The 19,202-nt window shown below is 43.7% G+C and overlaps 1 protein-coding gene across 6 annotated transcripts in view; it reads right to left on the bottom strand.

The window, feature by feature from the left end:
• dcc (DCC netrin 1 receptor) overlaps positions 1-19,202 on the bottom strand; it is a 156,280-nt gene that overhangs the window by 11,968 nt on the left and 125,110 nt on the right. For 4 of the 6 annotated variants that reach the window (XM_053865318.1, XM_053865301.1, XM_053865345.1 and 1 more), the window contains exons 19-27: positions 18,651-18,758; positions 17,149-17,343; positions 16,973-17,005; positions 15,398-15,463; positions 13,957-14,119; positions 12,611-12,834; positions 12,318-12,434; positions 9,743-9,892; positions 7,146-7,454 (exon numbers count right to left, since the gene is read on the bottom strand). In XM_053865318.1, coding sequence (XP_053721293.1) covers positions 7,146-7,454; positions 9,743-9,892; positions 12,318-12,434; positions 12,611-12,834; positions 13,957-14,119; positions 15,398-15,463; positions 16,973-17,005; positions 17,149-17,343; positions 18,651-18,758 — 1,365 coding nt within the window. The remainder of the gene's footprint in view (positions 1-7,145; positions 7,455-9,742; positions 9,893-12,317; positions 12,435-12,610; positions 12,835-13,956; positions 14,120-15,397; positions 15,464-16,972; positions 17,006-17,148; positions 17,344-18,650; positions 18,759-19,202) is intronic. The other 2 variants (XM_053865310.1, XM_053865327.1) reach the window with 2 other exon arrangements.

Consider the following 19,202-nt stretch of genomic DNA (forward strand, 5'->3'; position numbering starts at 1 on the left):
ACGCTAGTCATGAAAAGATAAAGGTCAGAGTTAAAGATGTTGTGAAAGTATAAACTGCACAAAATAAAAGCCGTTCCTGCACTTAACAATGAATTCCAATTTCAGTGCATTCTAGGAAGTTTACTAGATCAAAAAAGGGGAAAAAAAACAACTTTGATATTTTTGATATGCTGTCAAGCGGAATTTGTGTCTGGAGATGTGCTGACTTTAACTGCATAAGATATTGAATCTGAACTACTGCAATATGTAACTCCAGTTTAGACCTATGAAATAATGAGATTTAATAATAAATGAGGAAAATTAATGGATACAAATGGAAACAATTTCTATTTTGACATTTATTCTGAATTTTTCCAATTAATTCTCTTATTTATTTATGTATATATTTTTTTTCTTCGTTTCATGCTCTACTTCCAGGGTTTCGGCTACATGTAAATGATCCTGGTGCAGCGCTATGGCTTAAATGAGAGCCGCAGTGGCTTCAAAATGAATCTTTTTTAAAGATGAACTCTCACACAATCAACATGATTTTGAAATTTTGCAAAAAATATGAAGGACCATTTTGCTTCTTAAAGAAGATTGGTGCTTAATTATGTTACAAAAGTATAACATAAGCGGCTGGGATGAGGATCAGCACCTCCAAGTCTGAGGCCATGGTTCTCGACCAGAATAAGGTGGTTTGCTCTCTCCGGGTCGGTGGAGAGCTCTTGCCCCAAGTGGTGGAGTTTAAGTATCCCGGGTTCTTGTTCTCGAGTGAGGGAAAAGGGGAGCGTGAGATTGATAGACGGGTTGGTGCAGCGGCAGCAGTGATGAGCTCGCTGTATTGGACCGTCGTGGTGAAGAGGGAGTTGAGTCACAAGACAAAGCTCTCGATCTACGAAGATCGATCTACGTTCTCACCCTCACCTATGGTCACAAGCTTTGGGTAATGACCGAAAGGATGAGACTGCGGATACAAGCGGCTGAGATGAGTTTCCTCCGCAGGGTGGCTGGGCGCACCCTTAGAGTGCGCCCTTAGAGTGCGCTCCTCCACATCGAGAGGAACTAGCTGAGGTTGTGGTCGTAAGTATGGGTGGATGTAAGTCGAGCACTGGATTAGGTGCCAAATTTGGTGCTTTCTGACTGGATGTTGGGTGGGTTTCCCCCTGGCACACTTGTCTCCTTCCACTGTTTAAAAACATTCTGTAGATTTATGAGCACCGTCCATGGTGCAGTCCACCTATGATGCAAGGTACCTAGGATCTGCTGGATCCCCACGAGAACAGGAATACACAAGCAGCAGTCGATAAAAGAAAAAAAATGACCGAAAAACATGTTTCAATACTCTACCTTAAAATTCACCCTAATGCAGCCAGCCCCTCTGCTTCGTGGACGTCCGTATTAAAAGAAAACATGTCACAAGTCTGTGATAGAATTGGCCCAAACTTCCAATTTGAAGTCGTGTCTTTGAGCTCTGACCTTCCGCGGCTCAGAATGCGTGCAGACGTACGGTGCCGAATTTGCTGCCAACTTCATTTCAAAAACGGAGCACAACCAAATATGCTTGTATGACTTCTGTGCTCACTGCTGTCTGACCGAATCCCGCCAAGCTCAGGAGAAAAATACATCGCTGCAGCAAAGGTTATACCTCCACAGATGAAAAAGCCATAAAAGAGAGTTTCACACTGCCTGGTTCTGCCTCAGGGGGGTTCATGGTGAAAAAGGTGGAGGGGTGACCGTCTTCTCAGAGATATGGATATATTTACCAGACAAGTCCAAGCTGAGGTGTGAATCGGCTAGCGGAGGTCGTACAACTGGTGTCTGTCACTTTTCTGGGTCGACTGACAGCGGTTATTGATCGCAGTCAAGGTAAGAGTCTTCCAGACAATCTGTCTGAGGTGAGGGTCTACATCTTCACAGATCTCTTCTCTTCTCTCAAGTCCTCTCACTTTGCTTGGGTTGTTGACTGATCTGAGACAAAGGAGTTTCCGCTGGTCGATGAAAACTTCTCAGGGGTGCTGTCGGGTTCACGCTTGTTTATCTACCACTTATTCATGCATTTGTCATCTTCCATCTTTCACTTTGATAGGATGTCAAGAGCCTGACAGAAGAGGACACTCTAACAACATGTACATAACTCCTACGCACTCAGCATTTCTCCTTGGAGCTGCCACTTCCTGATGAAGTAAATAAAGTGTCAGGGAGTACAAGCCAGAGAGTGATCCAAACAAAGATTTGTGAGCATCTGCTACATATATCCTGCCAAAAAGAAAAGGGCAAAGGGTAGCTGCCTGTAGAGTGCAAGAATATCAGACTGATGAAGATCTTCCACATTCAAATAGTTTGCACGCCAGCATTTTGGTAGCAAAGCGAAGGCAGTTAGGGAAATATGAATAACAGAAATGACAGCACGTGTCGTGAGAAAGTCGTAGCATGCGCTAGCTCTTGAAGTTTGGTAGCAAAACGGAGGAGAGGCAGCAGCCGTCACAGTATGTGACAGAACTCATTGGAAATTATATTAAGCCGTTTTTCTGGGGAAAAAAAATGGCAAAAAATACACCACTGAAGCGTAATATTATCAAACATTTTTTTCATCAGCCTTACGCACGCTCAATCATAAATAGTCAAACACCGATTTCTCATTAGCGCATCACTGAGTTAACTCTGCGTCAGATAATGAAACCATGATTGCCTCAACCTCGCACTGACCCCGAGGCTAAGTTTAATTGTCTTAGCCTGGAAACTTTTGTATTCTCGGTGTGCACGCAGCCTCCAGATATAAAGCGTCACGAAGCCTGCACAGAGATATATACAACAAAAGACATGTAGCTCTCTTTTATAGTGGAGTCTGCATTTGTGAGCCGTGGCTTTCCTGTGTTATTGCCACACGTGGTGAGATCAAGCCCCTGAAAAGCATCCATCACGGCTGACTCAATGTTCACCTCCTACTGCAGCGACAATGTCTTTTCTTAGTCGCAGACATTGAGCTAGACATTCTCATTACAGCGTCCAGCATTCAACCTCCCCTTCAGGCCAATTTAGGTGAATAACTGCTCGTCATCATGCTTAACTCAACAGATGGGATCTGGAGCCTGGTTCTAATGGCTGGTTTAAAAGGGTGCGGGGAGTGGGTGGAGGTCTCTGGAAGAACCAAAACGTTACCTGCTTCATACGTTTATTCTTCTGTTCTCACAGCAGGAATTGTCTCGCAGCTTTCTATTCTGTGTTACGCCTCACTCCAAAACTAATTGCAACAACAGACATTCCGGAGCAAAGTTCTTCCCCCATCGATATAAATATAGGCTGCGGCGAATATTCGGATTGACATCGCCTCAGGATAATTTTCACTCCCTTAATGTGCCCAAAAATATCGCTGCGGATGGAGAAAGCATAAAACAACCACAAATGGCTCACGCTCCAGCAGCTCTGCCAGCTTACATTAGCCACATTCATCTGGCTGCAGCGCTGTGATACGTTTATGGGCTCTGATGTGAATGGCAGCAATAATCTTTGTTAGCAATATACACAATATGCGGGTCTGAGGAGCGATGCAGCAATGGCATTAATGGAGAGTTATTGTTCTGTATAGTCGTCCATAAATAAAGCACCAACACATTCCTCCACATTCAATATCAAAATTATTATTATTATTTTTTTGGCTTCTGACTGCAAGGCAAGCAAAAAAAAAACTTCACTTAATGAAACAGCAAACAGTGAGATGGCTAAAATGAATCAACAGCAAGTGTGTATGCTTCATACTGTTTGAGGTTCAGTTCATAGATTTAGGAGAACGGCCCTTCCTTCAAAGCAGCTAAATAATTCCTGTCATGCCAACGATGAAATCGTCCTCAGCCTCACTACATGTGGCATTAACACTGAGACGTGAAGAATAAGATCTTCACTGCATACTTCTCTCTCCTGCAGAGTTGTCTGCAAAATTCAACACCTTAAACTCCACACACAGTGTTGAGTCAAACATTTGTCCCCTAAGCGTTTATACATGTCAAACACCCTGACGGAGAGCTCATCTGAAGGCAAAGCCTCACATCATCTTTCATTCAATTTTGTAGGATTCGAGGAGAATTGGCAGCTTATGATCAGTCTCTTCCTTTTTGCACATAGCAACTGGGAATCTCAGCAGGTCATCCATTTGAGTCATCTTGCCTCATCTGCAGAGATGATTGCCTTTATTCCTCTGAGGAACAGCGCTAGCTAGATTTTCAGTCCTGTGCATCACCTCGCTCTGGATCTTGGGATATGTTTTCATTTCAGATCCATTTTTCTTTGCACAAAAGGCAAACATCGGTTTACATATTTCAATCTGTACATCCATTTTGTTAGTTTCTCAGAGTCAGGACGGCTGCCCTCGCAAAGAGGCCTCCCAGAACCTCCTCAAGCTCTTATGTCTGCCAGACCCACCGAAGAGAAGCCAGGAATACCTCTCCAGATTTGAATCTACAGATCTTATTTTTAGTGACCGTCACTGGAAGCCCTCTTCACTGTGGCAGTCTAATGTCCTTATTATGAACATCTTAACAGCTCACATTTTCCTGACCTTTTCCCTTATTCAGTTATGTCAACTCGAACTTGTAGCTTTATTTACTACCTGTCCATACGTCTAAACTCTTGCATTGTACTAACCATTTCTATGTATTACTTTGTTGGCACGAGGGTGTGAAAGAAGGTATTTCATTGCTCTGGTAGGACCTGCGTTTTACTGCACGCTTGAAAAGAATGAATCATCTGTCTATTCCTTAAGACTATACATTATTAATATGAACCAACTCAAAACTGAGGGCCAATGTGACAGTTTTTATAGAATCTGAGCAGAAGACAAAACCTGTCTTTGTGCTTGTGAACACTTCACTGCGCCAGTTTTCCCTTTGAGCTAGTGAGACACACCTTTATCTTTTCTCTTGGCACAGTACAAAAGTAAATCAATAATTGGATGAAACGATTGTTTTGATCTGGCAATAGGACGCTGGGGACATACACATCCCCTTCATGCTTGTGCTTGAAAGCTCCCTATAGCAGCTACCAGGAAAACACCAGCCCGAGAATGTAATGCATTTGCCTTGTCAGGTGCTTTGTACACATCTGACTGAAATCAGTGCAATATGTGTGTCAAGACATGATAAAACTAAACTTAAATTCAAGCCTAGAATTCATGACAGTGTTATTAAGTATCAGGGTTAGTTAAAAATAAAGGATATAGAGCAAATGGAAAAGTACTAAGTACTAGTGCTAAGTAACTTTTTAAAACAGCATCCAATAAAAATAATCGAACAACTACCATGGTTCAAGAATTGCGTTGGTTCGAGGCAAAAATGTCATGGGGCAGACTTGAATGCCAAGAAGCCAGACCACGTTAGCATGGCAGCGCACCAGATGAAGCAAAATGATTTACAAAACCATCTTTAAGTCTGGTGGGTCTCCAGAACAGCATCAAAATATCGCCATCTGCATTATCAATATTCCAAATGAATTTAAAGTGCGCCCAGAACTATTTTAGGCTACTTTGCTAACACAAAAAAACATACAGTAAATACAGACAGAAACATAAGCTTGTTGATGTACAGCGCTTCAAACCTGGGATATAAAGTTACTTTTAAAGTTTTAAAGACTTTCGGTGGTACATCACAGCACTGGATCCTGTGCTTCCTCTAATCCAGCCTCAAAGTCAATATGGACTGTTTGTTTCCTCCTCCTCCCTGTGTCGCTCACTCTTCTGTAACAATCCAATTAAGCCCTGAAACAGACTCATTCTTCTCACCCAGGGAGTCTTTCTCACAAACAAACATGGCCAACCATCAACACATTTGTTCGCACGGGTTTTCCTCTTTAATGTCGGAGACGCTGGAAGATGGTGAGCAGGAACGGTGGGGTCACCGGGCGGTAGTGGGGAGTCTGTTAGACTTGAGCTCAGCTATGCCGCGGGCTTTTTCTATTTCTGCACGAAGGGTTTCCCGGGCTTGAAAATCAATGTTAATCAGAGGCCACCAGGGTGTGCAAACAGAAACGTAATGGAGGTATACACACCCACACAGTGAGAGCGGCACAGACAAAGCAGAGAATGCACGCGCACACGCACTGTCCAGGGATCATCCATTCTGTATGTTTGGGTTCCTATTCACAGTGCTGCAGGCAATCATGAGAGACGACATGGGGAGACACGGGAGGGAAAAATGATCAAAAAACAAAAGTCAGCAACTGAAGGAAAAAAAAAATGTATGAGAAAAGTAAATATCTGAGGAAGCTCCTCTCCAGGGTCGGATCATTCTCCTTCAAGCTCAGGGTGGAACAAAGAGAGTCAGGGAACTATTGAAGTGTCTGCTCTTATCTTTCACTTTGGTTCCTGAGTGACCCAACAGCTGTTTTGATCTGGAGCAAGCAGATAGGATAAGCACATCCCTGCATCAGTGTCAGAGTGACGCTGAAATTGGAACAACGGTGAAAAAAATAATTCAGAAAGAAAATTCAGTACGATGAAAATGTCAGTTATTAGCTGTTTTCAGGGGCAAATTGATCGGGAAAACATATTCAGGAGCTAAAAAACGTCCTTCTTGGTCAGGTCGTAACTGGTTACCAAGACTAGCTCCTCTCTTGTGAGTCACTTCTTTGGTATATGGAAGGGATGAAACTTGAGACTTGGGAAAGCTTAGCTCTGGAAGTGGGTAAGAACTCATAAAGCACACGTCATGGCGCACTATAAGTACAGCACTTTCTGCTGGGAAAGAGCAGACGTCTTGTATGTAGAAATATCTCTGGTAACATAAAAGAAGATCCACAGAGGGGGGTGAGTTCAGAGCCCTGCAGCAAGTGTCAAGGCCGGTTTCAACGTCCTCGCGCACACCTGACATCCACATACACAATGAAAACATGAGACCTGAGGCGAACCCATTTAAGCAAGCAAAACAATGTCTAGATGCTCGGTGGAGGAAAGAATCCTTGTAACACAAATCGCCTCAGTCAAGCAAGAGTCTGTGGATTCAGATGTAGCTCTAGGCAACATGTTGGGTGGTTTTCTCACCAGCAGGCAGAAGGCAGATTGTAGTTATACAATCAACACATTATTTTCAACCGTTATTTGAACATTTGCAACAGTCCAACTACAGTACAAATTTACTTGATGCTTAAAACAAATGTATGGCAGCTTCTGTACTCACTGGACTGTGGCAACATGGAGGTGTACACCTTGGGATCAATAGTTCCCATGGGTGGTGGGAGGAGTGGATTTGTGAAGCTCCGTAGAGGATGTGTCGGTCGCACACATGCGGTCGGGATCGTCCTGTTGGTGCCAACTTGTGCCTCGTCAGCAGCCCCAGCAGAGGCAGCGGTGGGGACGCCTGGGACTGAGCTCACCCCTGGAACATGATCCCCAGCGGGGCCCGCTGCACCCGGGAGGAGGGGAGGAGGCTGCTGCGGTGGGGACTGCTGCTGGAGGAGAGGATTGGTGGCTGAGTCTGAAGACATCACTGTAGAGCAGATGGAGAGAAAGATTGAAGAATGGATGAAAGCAATAATTCACGGGGAACAGAGTGTGAGGAGACAAAAGCTGTCCAATTACTCTCCATCAGGGTGACATCACAGAGAGACTGAGAGGCTATTTGAGAAAGGACACAAAACACTGTACCCATCAAAACAAAACTTCAAACTTGCGAATATTCTGCAATGAAATCTTAATTGAGCTCGGGGGCGGGGGATTTCATGGGCACTCTGCTTTGATCTTGGTAGAGTAGAGCTAAGGAAATGTGCCAGGGTTGTGCAATCCACTGCTTTTTAAGAAAAATGAAAAAAATGCATCTCCATCAGGGCGGTTGAGGGAGATGGCCAGCTTGGGAATCTCTATTCTCTTGGTATTCTGTCGCATAAAACACCCCTGAAATTGACACAAGAGAGATGAAGGCATGGATTCTTGAGAATATTTCACACTCCTGGTAATGCCTTTATTTTTCATGTTCAATGGTGGCTGAATTGCAACAAGAGTTCATTTCAGCAGAGATGTGAGCTGGAGTGAGATCAGGGCCAGTACTTGCCTCTGATCCAGCACCAGAGCAGATGCACGCTTATATTTGATCAGAGAGAAAAGAAGCAAGAGGAAATGGACAGTAATTACATGTAGAATCTCTGTGCGCTCATCATTAGTCCAAGAGGCCCTGAGAAGTGAGGGAGAGGAAGTGTGCGAGAGCTTCTGTAAGAGCAGGAAAAGGAAGACCGTGATCACACAGGAGAAGCCTGTGTAATTAAACACCCACCTTATAAGAGCGAGAGAGAGTATTTCTAGGGATCAATGTGGCTAGCACTGAAGTACATGTTTCGAACATATGAAGTTTAAAAACTGAAGAACTCAATGAAGATATAATACATTTGCACATGCTGTACATGCTCATCACGGAAGCTGTGCCACAAAAGTTGACAGACTACAACTACTGTCTCATGTCTGTCTGCTCTTTCGCTTCTCTAAACTGCACAGCGTGTGATTCAGCTGCGTAGGTGAATACAAAGACGGAGATTTCTGTCATTTCTTCTGTTACTAAACAAGCCGCCCTCACAGAACTTCTGATCCACAATGTTTAGCAACAGAGCGAAGCAGGTTTACAGGAAAGTGGGTGAGATTACTGGAAGAACCTTCAGTGTGGGTGTGTTTGCGGTTGAAAGTGTTGCTTCACGATAGTCTTGGGAAAAAGCAATCATTATGTCTTTTATACAAGACAACATGAAGCATTTGGCAAGGGAATATAACTTAATATTTTCTAAAGCAGGAGTCACTGATCTTTTAGCAAACGTGAGCTACTGCAAGGGCACTGTGTGAGGCCTACCATCGGTTCAGTACACTCTGGTGAAATCATATATTGTAAAATGGATGACAAATGATATGCCTGTCATATATTTGTCTCATTGCAGAGTTTTCATAATAGTTACCAATGGTGTAACAAAAAAAGGAATCACAAAATCAAACATAATAAGATGGTTATTACATTATTATTTTTAACAGCCCTCAGGCTGCTCCCTTTTCGGCGGGCTGCCTGGTGAAGGCGAGCACCATGTTGGTATAAGGCTTCTAAAAGCCCTCTGCAGCAGCAACCGACTCCAACAAACACGGGAGATGACACTTGACACTGCGCCGCACCAGTTGGCACGTGAATAAAGTCCAGGGTGATTTGGGGCGGAGCTCAGGGTCGGGGTGCACTGCTTCATTGTGAGTAACAAGCAATGCAGTACTTTTGTTCACATCAGCGGGACGTGTCTAATTAATTACAAACATGCTTGATGAGTACGGTTGTGGTGATTGTGCGCTGCAGAGATAATCGTCACGCAGCAGTCTGTTGATAGCCCACAAAAGATTGAAGTCTCATCAAGCAGCTCATTCAAAGTGGCTCTAATTTCAGGGAAACGCTAAAGAATTGCAGTCAGCATGTGTTTTATTTGCGGCGAGCACCTGCGACAGGAGCGCCGTGGAGGCGACTGCCTCTTTAAACTGCAGTTGCCGTACATATGTAGGTTTCATTGCGCATAGCTCAACACACGAATGGCAGAGAAAGAGGGAACAGGTGCTGAGCTAGCACTCACACCATTCCCATAGGTCAATAATACATCTGGATGGCAAGAGATGAGTGGAACACAAGGAACTGAATGAATTGACACGGTATACTGTCAAGACTTAATGTGTATACAAGACACCGGAGTGGCACAGTGCATTTGTGTTGGGTGAAAAAATGAGAAAGGTCAGTACAGTAGTGAGGGCCCATAGATAGATAGATACCTGGAGTGTATCCCCTGTCGACCGTCAGGCTGGGGAACGGCATCGGTCTCAAACTGAACTTGTTGTGAGTGAAGCCACAGGAAGGTGAAGGTAAAATCCCGGGATACTGTGATGAGTCCAGAGACGGCACTGGGATGGCACTGACCACCGCTGGAGAGAGAGGGAGGGGAAGTGTTCAAGTGGTGTGATCCAGTGTTGGCGATTAAATCCTGTATAAACAGTCGCTGATGCCTTACAGTAGCAAACAACAACAACACACAGCTGACTAAACATGCTAGTAGGTCACTTAGGTCCTTTAGGAAATGAACATCCACTGAAGGGACATTAGATGCAGCCAACAATGTTACATAGGCATGTTATAATATGGTGATACAGGTCAAGGACACATCAACGGGAGGAGAGCGTAAAAACTCCCCTGACACATGCTGTGTCAAAACTTTCTAAATATCATTGGTGCTGACAACTATTTAATTCCGTGAGGCTACTTCACTCCGGGTTTTGTTATAGTTGAGAACTCAAGAGTCAAGGCCAAGACTATGAGGGGGCGAGAATGAGCCAAGATCAAGCAGGGTCAAGGCCAAGTCCAAGACCAAACAACACATGAGACTACTAGACTTCAAAAATCCAAATAAACCCATAGAACACGCTGATGTGTCCACTCTTCTTTCTTGCCTCTCGCCTTGTCTTCCCTTATCATTATTCTTATAACTGGAACTCATTCATATTATTTCCTTATAAATAGTCGACCAGCTTGGCATAAGGAGCATGTCATCTGATCAATTCCCCCCGTAAAGCATCATGATGCATTAGCACCACATCAAATCAAAGTGGCTACAACCTAAGCGCCACACCTCAGGAGGTGACTGTTGAATTATGCTTCACTCATAAAAAGACAGTTATCTATTTTGGCTCTTGCTCACTCTTGTCTGTGTCCCAAGAGGTCCGGCTCTGCTAAACCTTGATCTATACCAGCATTGATCGGTGGGTATTGATTATCTGAAAGCAGCAAGGCTGCGATCAGCAGCTTTAGGATACGGCTGTGTATTTCACTGGGCTCACTATTGGAAGGACGGAGGACGTTTTGATTACAGCAGCGAGACAACCGGAGAAGAGCGATAGATTAATGGATGAAATTATTGATGTCATTGGTGCAACGAGGCAGCAGCAGGTTAATGGGTTGGAGGCCTGTGTGTTTGTGTGAGTGTGAAATGAGCACATGAAGGAAGAATGGCTACATATTCAGCGTAAGACAACTGGCGGAGACAGAAACAATGTGAGGGCAGACGCAGACACACTGAGAAAAACAGAGAGTGTGGGAGTGGATCAGCTGGGTTGGTGTCGAGACGTGGCAGCAGGGTAAAAAAAAAAAACATGATGCCTGAAGGAGTTATAGTGAAAATGAAGAGACACAAACAGAGCCATAAAAAACACACAGAAGTTGCACTATTATACAAAAAAAACACACAGAAGGTAGTACAAATCACCTTAACAAAAATATTAATAAATAGACATTGCAGTGTGAAAATACACATACAACAGCCACAATTCAAGGTTGCTACAAAAGCTTACAATTTCATTCAAATTTCATTTTCCCATTATGCTAATCGTGGCCAGGCTGGCACTGTCAAAAGGGCTGCGCATTCAAGGTTCCTGTCAAGGTGCTGTCAAGAATAACAATCCGTGTTAAAGCAGAAAATTGCGATAGTATTAAAATAATAGTCACTTGAAGGAACTAATAAAGAGTGAGTGTCTTCACCGAAGTTAAGTATGAGAATGGAACTGTAAATAACACCGCCTTAGATGACAGTCGCCAACAAGAATAAAACCAGGCGGAAATAAATCCGAACTGAAGTCAGGCTATAGGCTGGAGGCTTTCGCTGCGTTACGGTGACCCACAAATCACACGCACTAGTGAAAACATACAGGATGACTGCATGTCAGGTCGCACACACGTCCCTGCTGAGTCACACACTACGGAAATAGCTGTGTGGTGATGTAACTTAGCAGGGTTTTTTTTCTGCTACTGTATGAAGACAAGGGAGTAGAAGTGGAGCAGAAATTCTGCTGAACATGCTGATGAGTAAATCGACATACCTGTCTGCTAAAGCTGCACAAGCTTCTGTTTCCAAACTGGATGTGTTTACAGTGAACACCCAGCCCTTATTTTAGGTTTAGTTTCCGTCTGAAGATAATCGACAAAAATGGTTGAGAACTTAAACCATCAGTTTTGATAGGTAGGAGCTACGTTTTGATAGAAGCTGAGCTGAGCTCAGTGTCAGTGGACATGAAGTGAGACATTACCAGAGGCAAATAAAAACTTGGGCCGTAAACTAAATGCACCACACTTGCCAAAGATAATCCCAAACATCGACTCAACACCAAGTCGACTCCAGAAACCCTTCCACCCATCCGAAGCAAGGAACTTGACAGCAGCCGACGATTGGCTTCTGTAACACTGGTCTCACTAGAGACTATGTTTGGCATAAATTTAAAAAATAAAGATTTACAATTACTCATCTCTGCATGTTATTTTGTCAAAAGTTGTGTCAACACTCGTGAAATGTGTGTTACATACGTGTGTTGCTGGGCTGCGAGTCCATTGGAATCATCATCTTGCCACGTGTTCCCCTCCTGGCAGCCATGGAGCGCTCTAACGTGGAGATGCTGCTGGATGCCTCGTCACCATCTGCACCTGAGAGACATGGAAGAGATAAGAATCCTGTAGAGCCAATTAATAATGACAAATGCCAGCCATCAATATGAAAGGAACATGAATCAACACAATCACGTTCATTCAAAAGCAGTAAAAAAGCACTTAGAGATATGAAGAGAAGACATCCTTTCATGACATCGATCATCCAAAGTCACCTGAGTAGCTGCTCTTGCTGCCCATCTGGCTCTCCGATTGGCTGTGGGCGACCTGGGGGAGGTCTTGGCAGGACTGGATGGGAGAGTCGTGTCCAGACGGAGCGACGCTTGGGGCTTTCTCGATGTTCTTCATCTCCATCTCCTCGTGGTGGATCCAGAGGTCAGGAGGTCTCAGGTCTTTCTGGCTGCCTTTTCTCTTGCTGGCGCTGTGGCTGGCTCGTTTCCTGCACAAGACCGCAAGGTTAGAATAAGAGCCGACAGTCAGTCAGGACGGATGCATAGTATCCTTCCATACACGTTAAAATAGCTCCAGTACTGAGTGAGCAAACTTAGAATCGAGAAGAGAAATAAAAGATACTGACACCACTGTCGGCTCAGACAAATAAATGATGTTTGGGGGCGAGGAAATATCTGGTTAATGCCGTAGCTAATTATTCACCGCTGCTGGCCTGGCCAGTCATGAGACGCGGGAGTCAATCAGAGCTTTATATTGAGCCAGAGGCAGCACAGCCCGAGACAGATGGCCAGTCTTCGCACACAAACTCACAAAAACCAATTTCCACATTGATATCCACAGAAAATGAGTGAACCGGATTCAATGTAGTTTGACAGTTGGCATGTAGAACAAAATGAGATCATGGTAAAAGTAATAATCGTGACATTGTTATTGTTCTAGCCAGTCAGTCTCCTCCACCCAAACCGAAATATTCCAAGCCTTTGTCCAAGATTACAATTTTTACAAAAAACTTTTGTAAAACGGTAAAAAGGTTGTACAATAACTGCATCTAAAGCAGTCAAAGCTTCTGTTTGACAGGTCTTTTGAGTCTCACGCTTGTGTTTAGCAGCACTGGAGCAGCAGTATACATTCCAATTTTCCAGTCCTGTGACTGCTCTGTTCTTCAAACTAAAGAAAACCACCACTGATGGTGAGTTTTACTTTACTGCCTCAAACTAGTCAGATAGAGACAGAGTCAACCAAGATTTAAATCATGAAATGACCTGGTTCATTGTCTATCTTTATCTCAGACAGACCATAGACAACCTGGTGTTTTTTGTGATGTATCTAATCAGTGCCAGAATTGCCAGACAATTTTGGTACCAGAAATGTTGAAATCATAACCACATTAATGTACCATGCAAGAGAGCAGAGAGGTTTAAAATTCTAATTGATCATACTCAAGCTTCACTATCCTTCTGTAAATGAAAACGACCAGTGGCCTTTTCAGCTGGAAAATGACTTATTTGCAGTACATTAACTCCAAATAATAACACATAAATATAAACTCCAAAGTCGCATCTCCCGGGTTAGTAAAGCCATCCGATCACACATGATGGACAGCACTTACTTCCTCTGCTGGGCTGACGTGCGTCTGGTGCAGATGAGCGCCACGATGACCACCACCACAACAGTCACGGCCCCTACGGACACCACGATGATGACCAGAAGGTTGCTGTTCTTTTGAGGCGTGGCGCTGCCGTGAGGGGGGCGCATCTGACCAATGGGAGACTCTGAAGGACACAAAGATGAATGAATGAAACCAATGTGACAGTGGCCTGAAATGAACACTGTCTAATAAAAGTCAAATGATCCAGAGAGGAAAGACAGATGAAGAACTATGTGAGTCTGAAGCACAGCACTTTGCCTCCGTCACTCTCTCCTCTCTCTCTGCTGTCGTCTCTTTCAATGAAAACTGCAATCGATCACATGGTACAGCTACAAGAACCATCGGGTCACTTTAATTCTCCCACCATTCTCCTCACCGCAGCTTCGCCCTCTGTTCCTGTAATTTCATAAACCATGTCTCACTTCCCTGAGTATAGCGGCAGTGTCAGTCACTCACATCCGGTCTGCAAGTGAGTCATTGAAAATCAGCCAGTACATTGTGGGATCAATAATGTTGTTGCCAAACATCTTGAGAAAGTGAGCAGGATGTATATCAGTCAACAGTGTCAACGAGAGCTGCAGAGCGACCGTGTTCCATCTGGTAACACTCATGAGCACCTGAAGGGACATTTCATCGGATTTTCTTGTTGCATTTATTTGTATGTTTACGTTTTTCCTCCATCATATTCTTCTAGATTTTCTCATATTCATTTTGATTCCAAGGACATTACCATGCATTTCTAATAATGCTACTCATAAACACTTTTTCAAATTTAAATATTATGTTCCGCCCATACGTCATCAACGCACCCCCCAGACATCATATTAAGGAAGCCAATGCTAGTATGAAATCTGCATTATATATACATATTAACAATACAATGTCTATACAGTAAACTTCACACGGGAGCGAGACTGGAGCACCTCACCCACTGACTGTCAGCCCTGCAGATTATTGACCAGGAGGAGGCAACCTTCTCTGCGGGTTATTTTTCAAGAGTGAAGATGCTAGGCCACATAAAGGATGACACAGAGGTACAGATGAGATACGGGCGAGCTGATGAGCGAGGTTCTGCCCTCTCTGACCCGCTGCAGAGACGAAGGGGGGCGGAGGTCAGCTGGGATAGATTTATGATAGGCACGACAATGCAGGGAAATTACACCCAGACTGTTACTGTCCCCGAATGAGTTACTGCTACAAACAGACCTTGACAGCGACCTTTTCTGGTGGAGGAGCAGCACAGTGGTGTTTCTCTATGCAGATGAGGGAGGTAGATAGGTAGAGAGACCAAGGTTTTTTTTTGCACTGATCTGAACCATAATCTAAATCAGCATTCAATTCAGGTGTGACAAATACAAGGAACGAATGAAGTGGTGGTGTAATGGAGCGGATTAGTGTTTACCATTTATGCTGCTTCTGTCAATCAGGTTGGTGTCAGAAGGCCAGTAAGCGTTGTCTCCTCCTCGACCTGGATGATCCACGTGAAGGTGCCAATTGAGAGGAAACAGGAAATAAGTGTCAGAAAGTGAATGAATGAGCAATGTATTTTATATGCGTAAACATACCGTTTACTTTCACACAAATTGATTTGCGGCAATGGAAGTGCGTTTGTTTTTAACATCTGTTGGATTTTAAATGAAATTTTATCATGTCCTGGCTTCTGCGTGTGTGTTTATACTTGTCCGTTGTCCACAGAAGCTGGGTTGAGCATCAATATTACCGCTCCCCAGAATGCTCTTTGATTTATATGAAGCGGGACTGTGAGATGGACACACAGACAGACACAACATTGTGCACTTACACACATCTGTCAGTGACAAACAGCACCATTTAACACCTTGACACCAGAGCCCAGTTTCTCTGGTTCAGCGTCCTGGCGCCTGAGACGCTCGACTGCGCTCCCAGTCCAGCAACACAGACAGAATGCTCCCAGAATGCATCAGAGAAACAGTCGACCAGTTCATTACACTTTGCTTGGATGTCCACCAGTGAAACGCAGGATTTCGAGCCAACCAAAACAAACACTATAAAGAGCTACTGAATAAAATGACAAAAATTAAGGCTGAGACTGTCTGTCTCAACTTGCATAGCAAATACCAATGTTATGAGAGAAAAGGTTGAGAGGTTTGAATGAGAGGTTTTTTTATGGCTCGCAAGCTAAGTGGTATATTAATACTAGGCCATGATATTGGGTACCTCTAGGCCAAGTAGTGACTTCACATCCTTCTCTTCTTAATATTAGTTTTTTCTTAGTGCATATTGTATTCCGGAGATACATCCAGAGCCACACACCATTTTGTATTGCCAATATATGAAGTGCAAAACTAGCACACGGCTGCAGTGAACCACCTGTGTGACTCTGTCAAACATTTTATTAATAAGACAAATGTTTCACTAACTGCTGCGCAATGAGACAGCAAGAGATGGAATAATAATGGTTTTGTTAGGAATATGTCCCTTTCTGTCACAACAGTGACTGATGAATGGAACCAGAGAGCCAACACGTTAATTACGCTGGAATTAATTAGATGATCTTAATGTGGTAAACAGCTACTCTCCACCACCTTCCATATGTCTGCATTAATAATGACAAATTCTCTATCTCTTCCTCTCACTGGTGCAATTAACCGACGACTTTCCTTCAGGTTGATGAGACCCTGTTGTTGCTCGCGTGTCTCATTTTTCCTTCTGTCACTGACTGACTTTGCACTGACCCACCCAAATCACTGCAGTATCAACATCATACTGTGACGGTGAAGTAAATCTTTACCAGTTAAGAGAGGTTACGGTCTATTGAAGTGTGATTCGGACTGTTCCATTTTCTTTTTGGGATCCACAGTATAGCACAGCCGTGTATCAAGCCTAATAATAGACATGCAGAGCTGCGTCCAACTGAGAGCGAAGCCAACCGTAAAAGATAAGTAAACTGCAGAGTTGCACTGTTTCACCAATTCAGCAGTCAGGATTACAAGCCTACCTTGGTCATTGGCCATTTTGTCTGGATGTTCCACTGAAAAACAAAGCAGTAACAAGGTCAGTATACTAAATCTATTCAACGTTATTACTAGTACTAGCACTGAAATATAAACTGTACATTTAACATTTAATTCGGAGCATGTGGAGACCTACTCATACGAGTCAAAATCCACAAACCTTTGGCCGTCTTGAAGTGGATGGGGTCAGAAAGGGGGCCAACTCCTTTGGCGTTCTTTGCTTGTATTCTGAAGTAATACACCGTGTCCAGGTTCAGGTCAGCAACCTGGTGAGTCAGTCGGTCACCTCCTATGGTCTCCATCACCCAGTCATCTATCGGCATGTTCTTTTCCAGTGTGTAGTACAGAATGTAACCTTGAGTGTAACATGAAGGGTAAATTATGAATCAATAAACTTAGTGCTGTACATGAAAGAAAAAAATGTACATTCTGTTTATCTGTGAGCTTCTTGGTGGAGATGAGTGCTGCCTTCCTTCAGTACATCATATTCAGCACAAAGTAGTGATGAATAAATATGAATAAATGTTCCTCAAAGAATTCATTCGCATTAACAAGATAATATTGTCTATATCAATTAAAATATCTTGTTCCAATAGAGTTTTACTGAAAGAAGTAAAGCCAGTGTCTGAGAATGTCTGGCATCATCTTGCAGAGGTGGTAAGCTGTTACAAACACAACATCCATTGAAAACTGGATTGTTCTGATTACTCTTGCATCACATTCCTCTGAGTTAGTGTTGTTCCAAAATTGAGGGTAAAGGTGATGACACAATTCTCACCTAGGATCCTTCACTCCGACAACCTGAGGAGCCTGACTTCCTCACGAGGTGTGCAACAGGTGTAGGTGCACAATAAAAAACAGCCTTCAAAATGAATTGCTCACACATATTTGAACTAGGTGCTAACATGAGGCGTTCTGTCAGACGAAGGCAGTGTATATATTTCCTGAAATCTCTAGGCATGTCTTGTGCAGCGTAGTGTTGTTAATCCGACGGGGACTTTTGGATTCTTCCTCCGGGACACCGATGGAGCAGCAGAGCTCGTTAAAAACAAGTTGCAGCTGGGCCAATTGCCAAAAGCGGGAAACTGAGAACAATGGAAACCCGCGTGTGTCTGTGTGTGTGAGCTCAGTCATTAATGCCGCGAGGACATGGGGCTATAGTTCACGTACAAATCTGAGCATTTCAACGGTGTGGTATGTATGTACAGCTACTCTGTATTTTGGTTACAGTACATTTAATTTAGAGGTTGGTCTTCAGTATGAGCCACATTGCTTAGAAGTGATGGTAGAACAACAGCAGACGTGCTCTGTCTCAGATGAGCATCAGAGTTTATTACAGAAATAATGGTGTTTTGCCATCCAGAGCCAACACAGACGTGCTGTTCAGGCTACCTACAGCCCGTCGACAACTGTGACAGAACTCTGCTGGGGAACTACAAAGATAGCTTTAGCGCCCAAGCTAATCTAGATCCCATCAGTTTAATTAAACATCCATTTAAAACTTCAAAAGAGTCCCTTTACCAAAAGAAGAGCTCTCACAGAAACACATTCCAACATATTCCGGAAGGATAATTAAACCTCTCACCAGAGTTCAAGGTTTGAAAGCAAATCAAAGATGAAATGATTCTGACCTTCAGTGAGAGGCAGTGAGGGAATTCTCACCTGTGATTCGTCCGTTGGCTTCCATCGGCGGCTGCCAGCTGATGAGAATGGCTCGAGGTCGTCCTTCTCTACTGATCACAGTCAAGTCTTTTGGGGCCGAGCTCGGTGCTAATGATTGAGGAGACACAGTCGGGGAGACATGGGTTTACGCCTCGCGTATTTAACATGTCGGAAAGAAAAGAAGAAGTGAATATCGTCCTGAACGCCTGATCATAAAAGGTTCCACTGGCTCAATTAGTCTCCACTGAATTATATACCACTTTGTTCAGACGTATCAAATGCGACTATCTATAACTGCTGTAGATAATAAAAAACAAACATAATACGTGAAACTGTGATCAATGCATTCTGACCCGTTCACCCTGCTGCAATGGACCTCCAGTCTGGTTTGTTTCTATCAGAACGATTTGAGACTTTCCCAAACAATTCAGATGCAGATCCCGCACAGATTTTCTCCTCCCAATACCAGACTGGCAAAAACAACCAGCAATCCTGAACCACCTCACCGGGCTAGTTTTGTCTTTACCCACACACAAAGCACAATCCCAGGCA

This window comes from Synchiropus splendidus, chromosome 1 (assembly GCF_027744825.2).
Source record: "Synchiropus splendidus isolate RoL2022-P1 chromosome 1, RoL_Sspl_1.0, whole genome shotgun sequence".
In the NCBI taxonomy this organism is placed as follows: Eukaryota; Metazoa; Chordata; class Actinopteri; order Syngnathiformes; family Callionymidae; genus Synchiropus; species Synchiropus splendidus.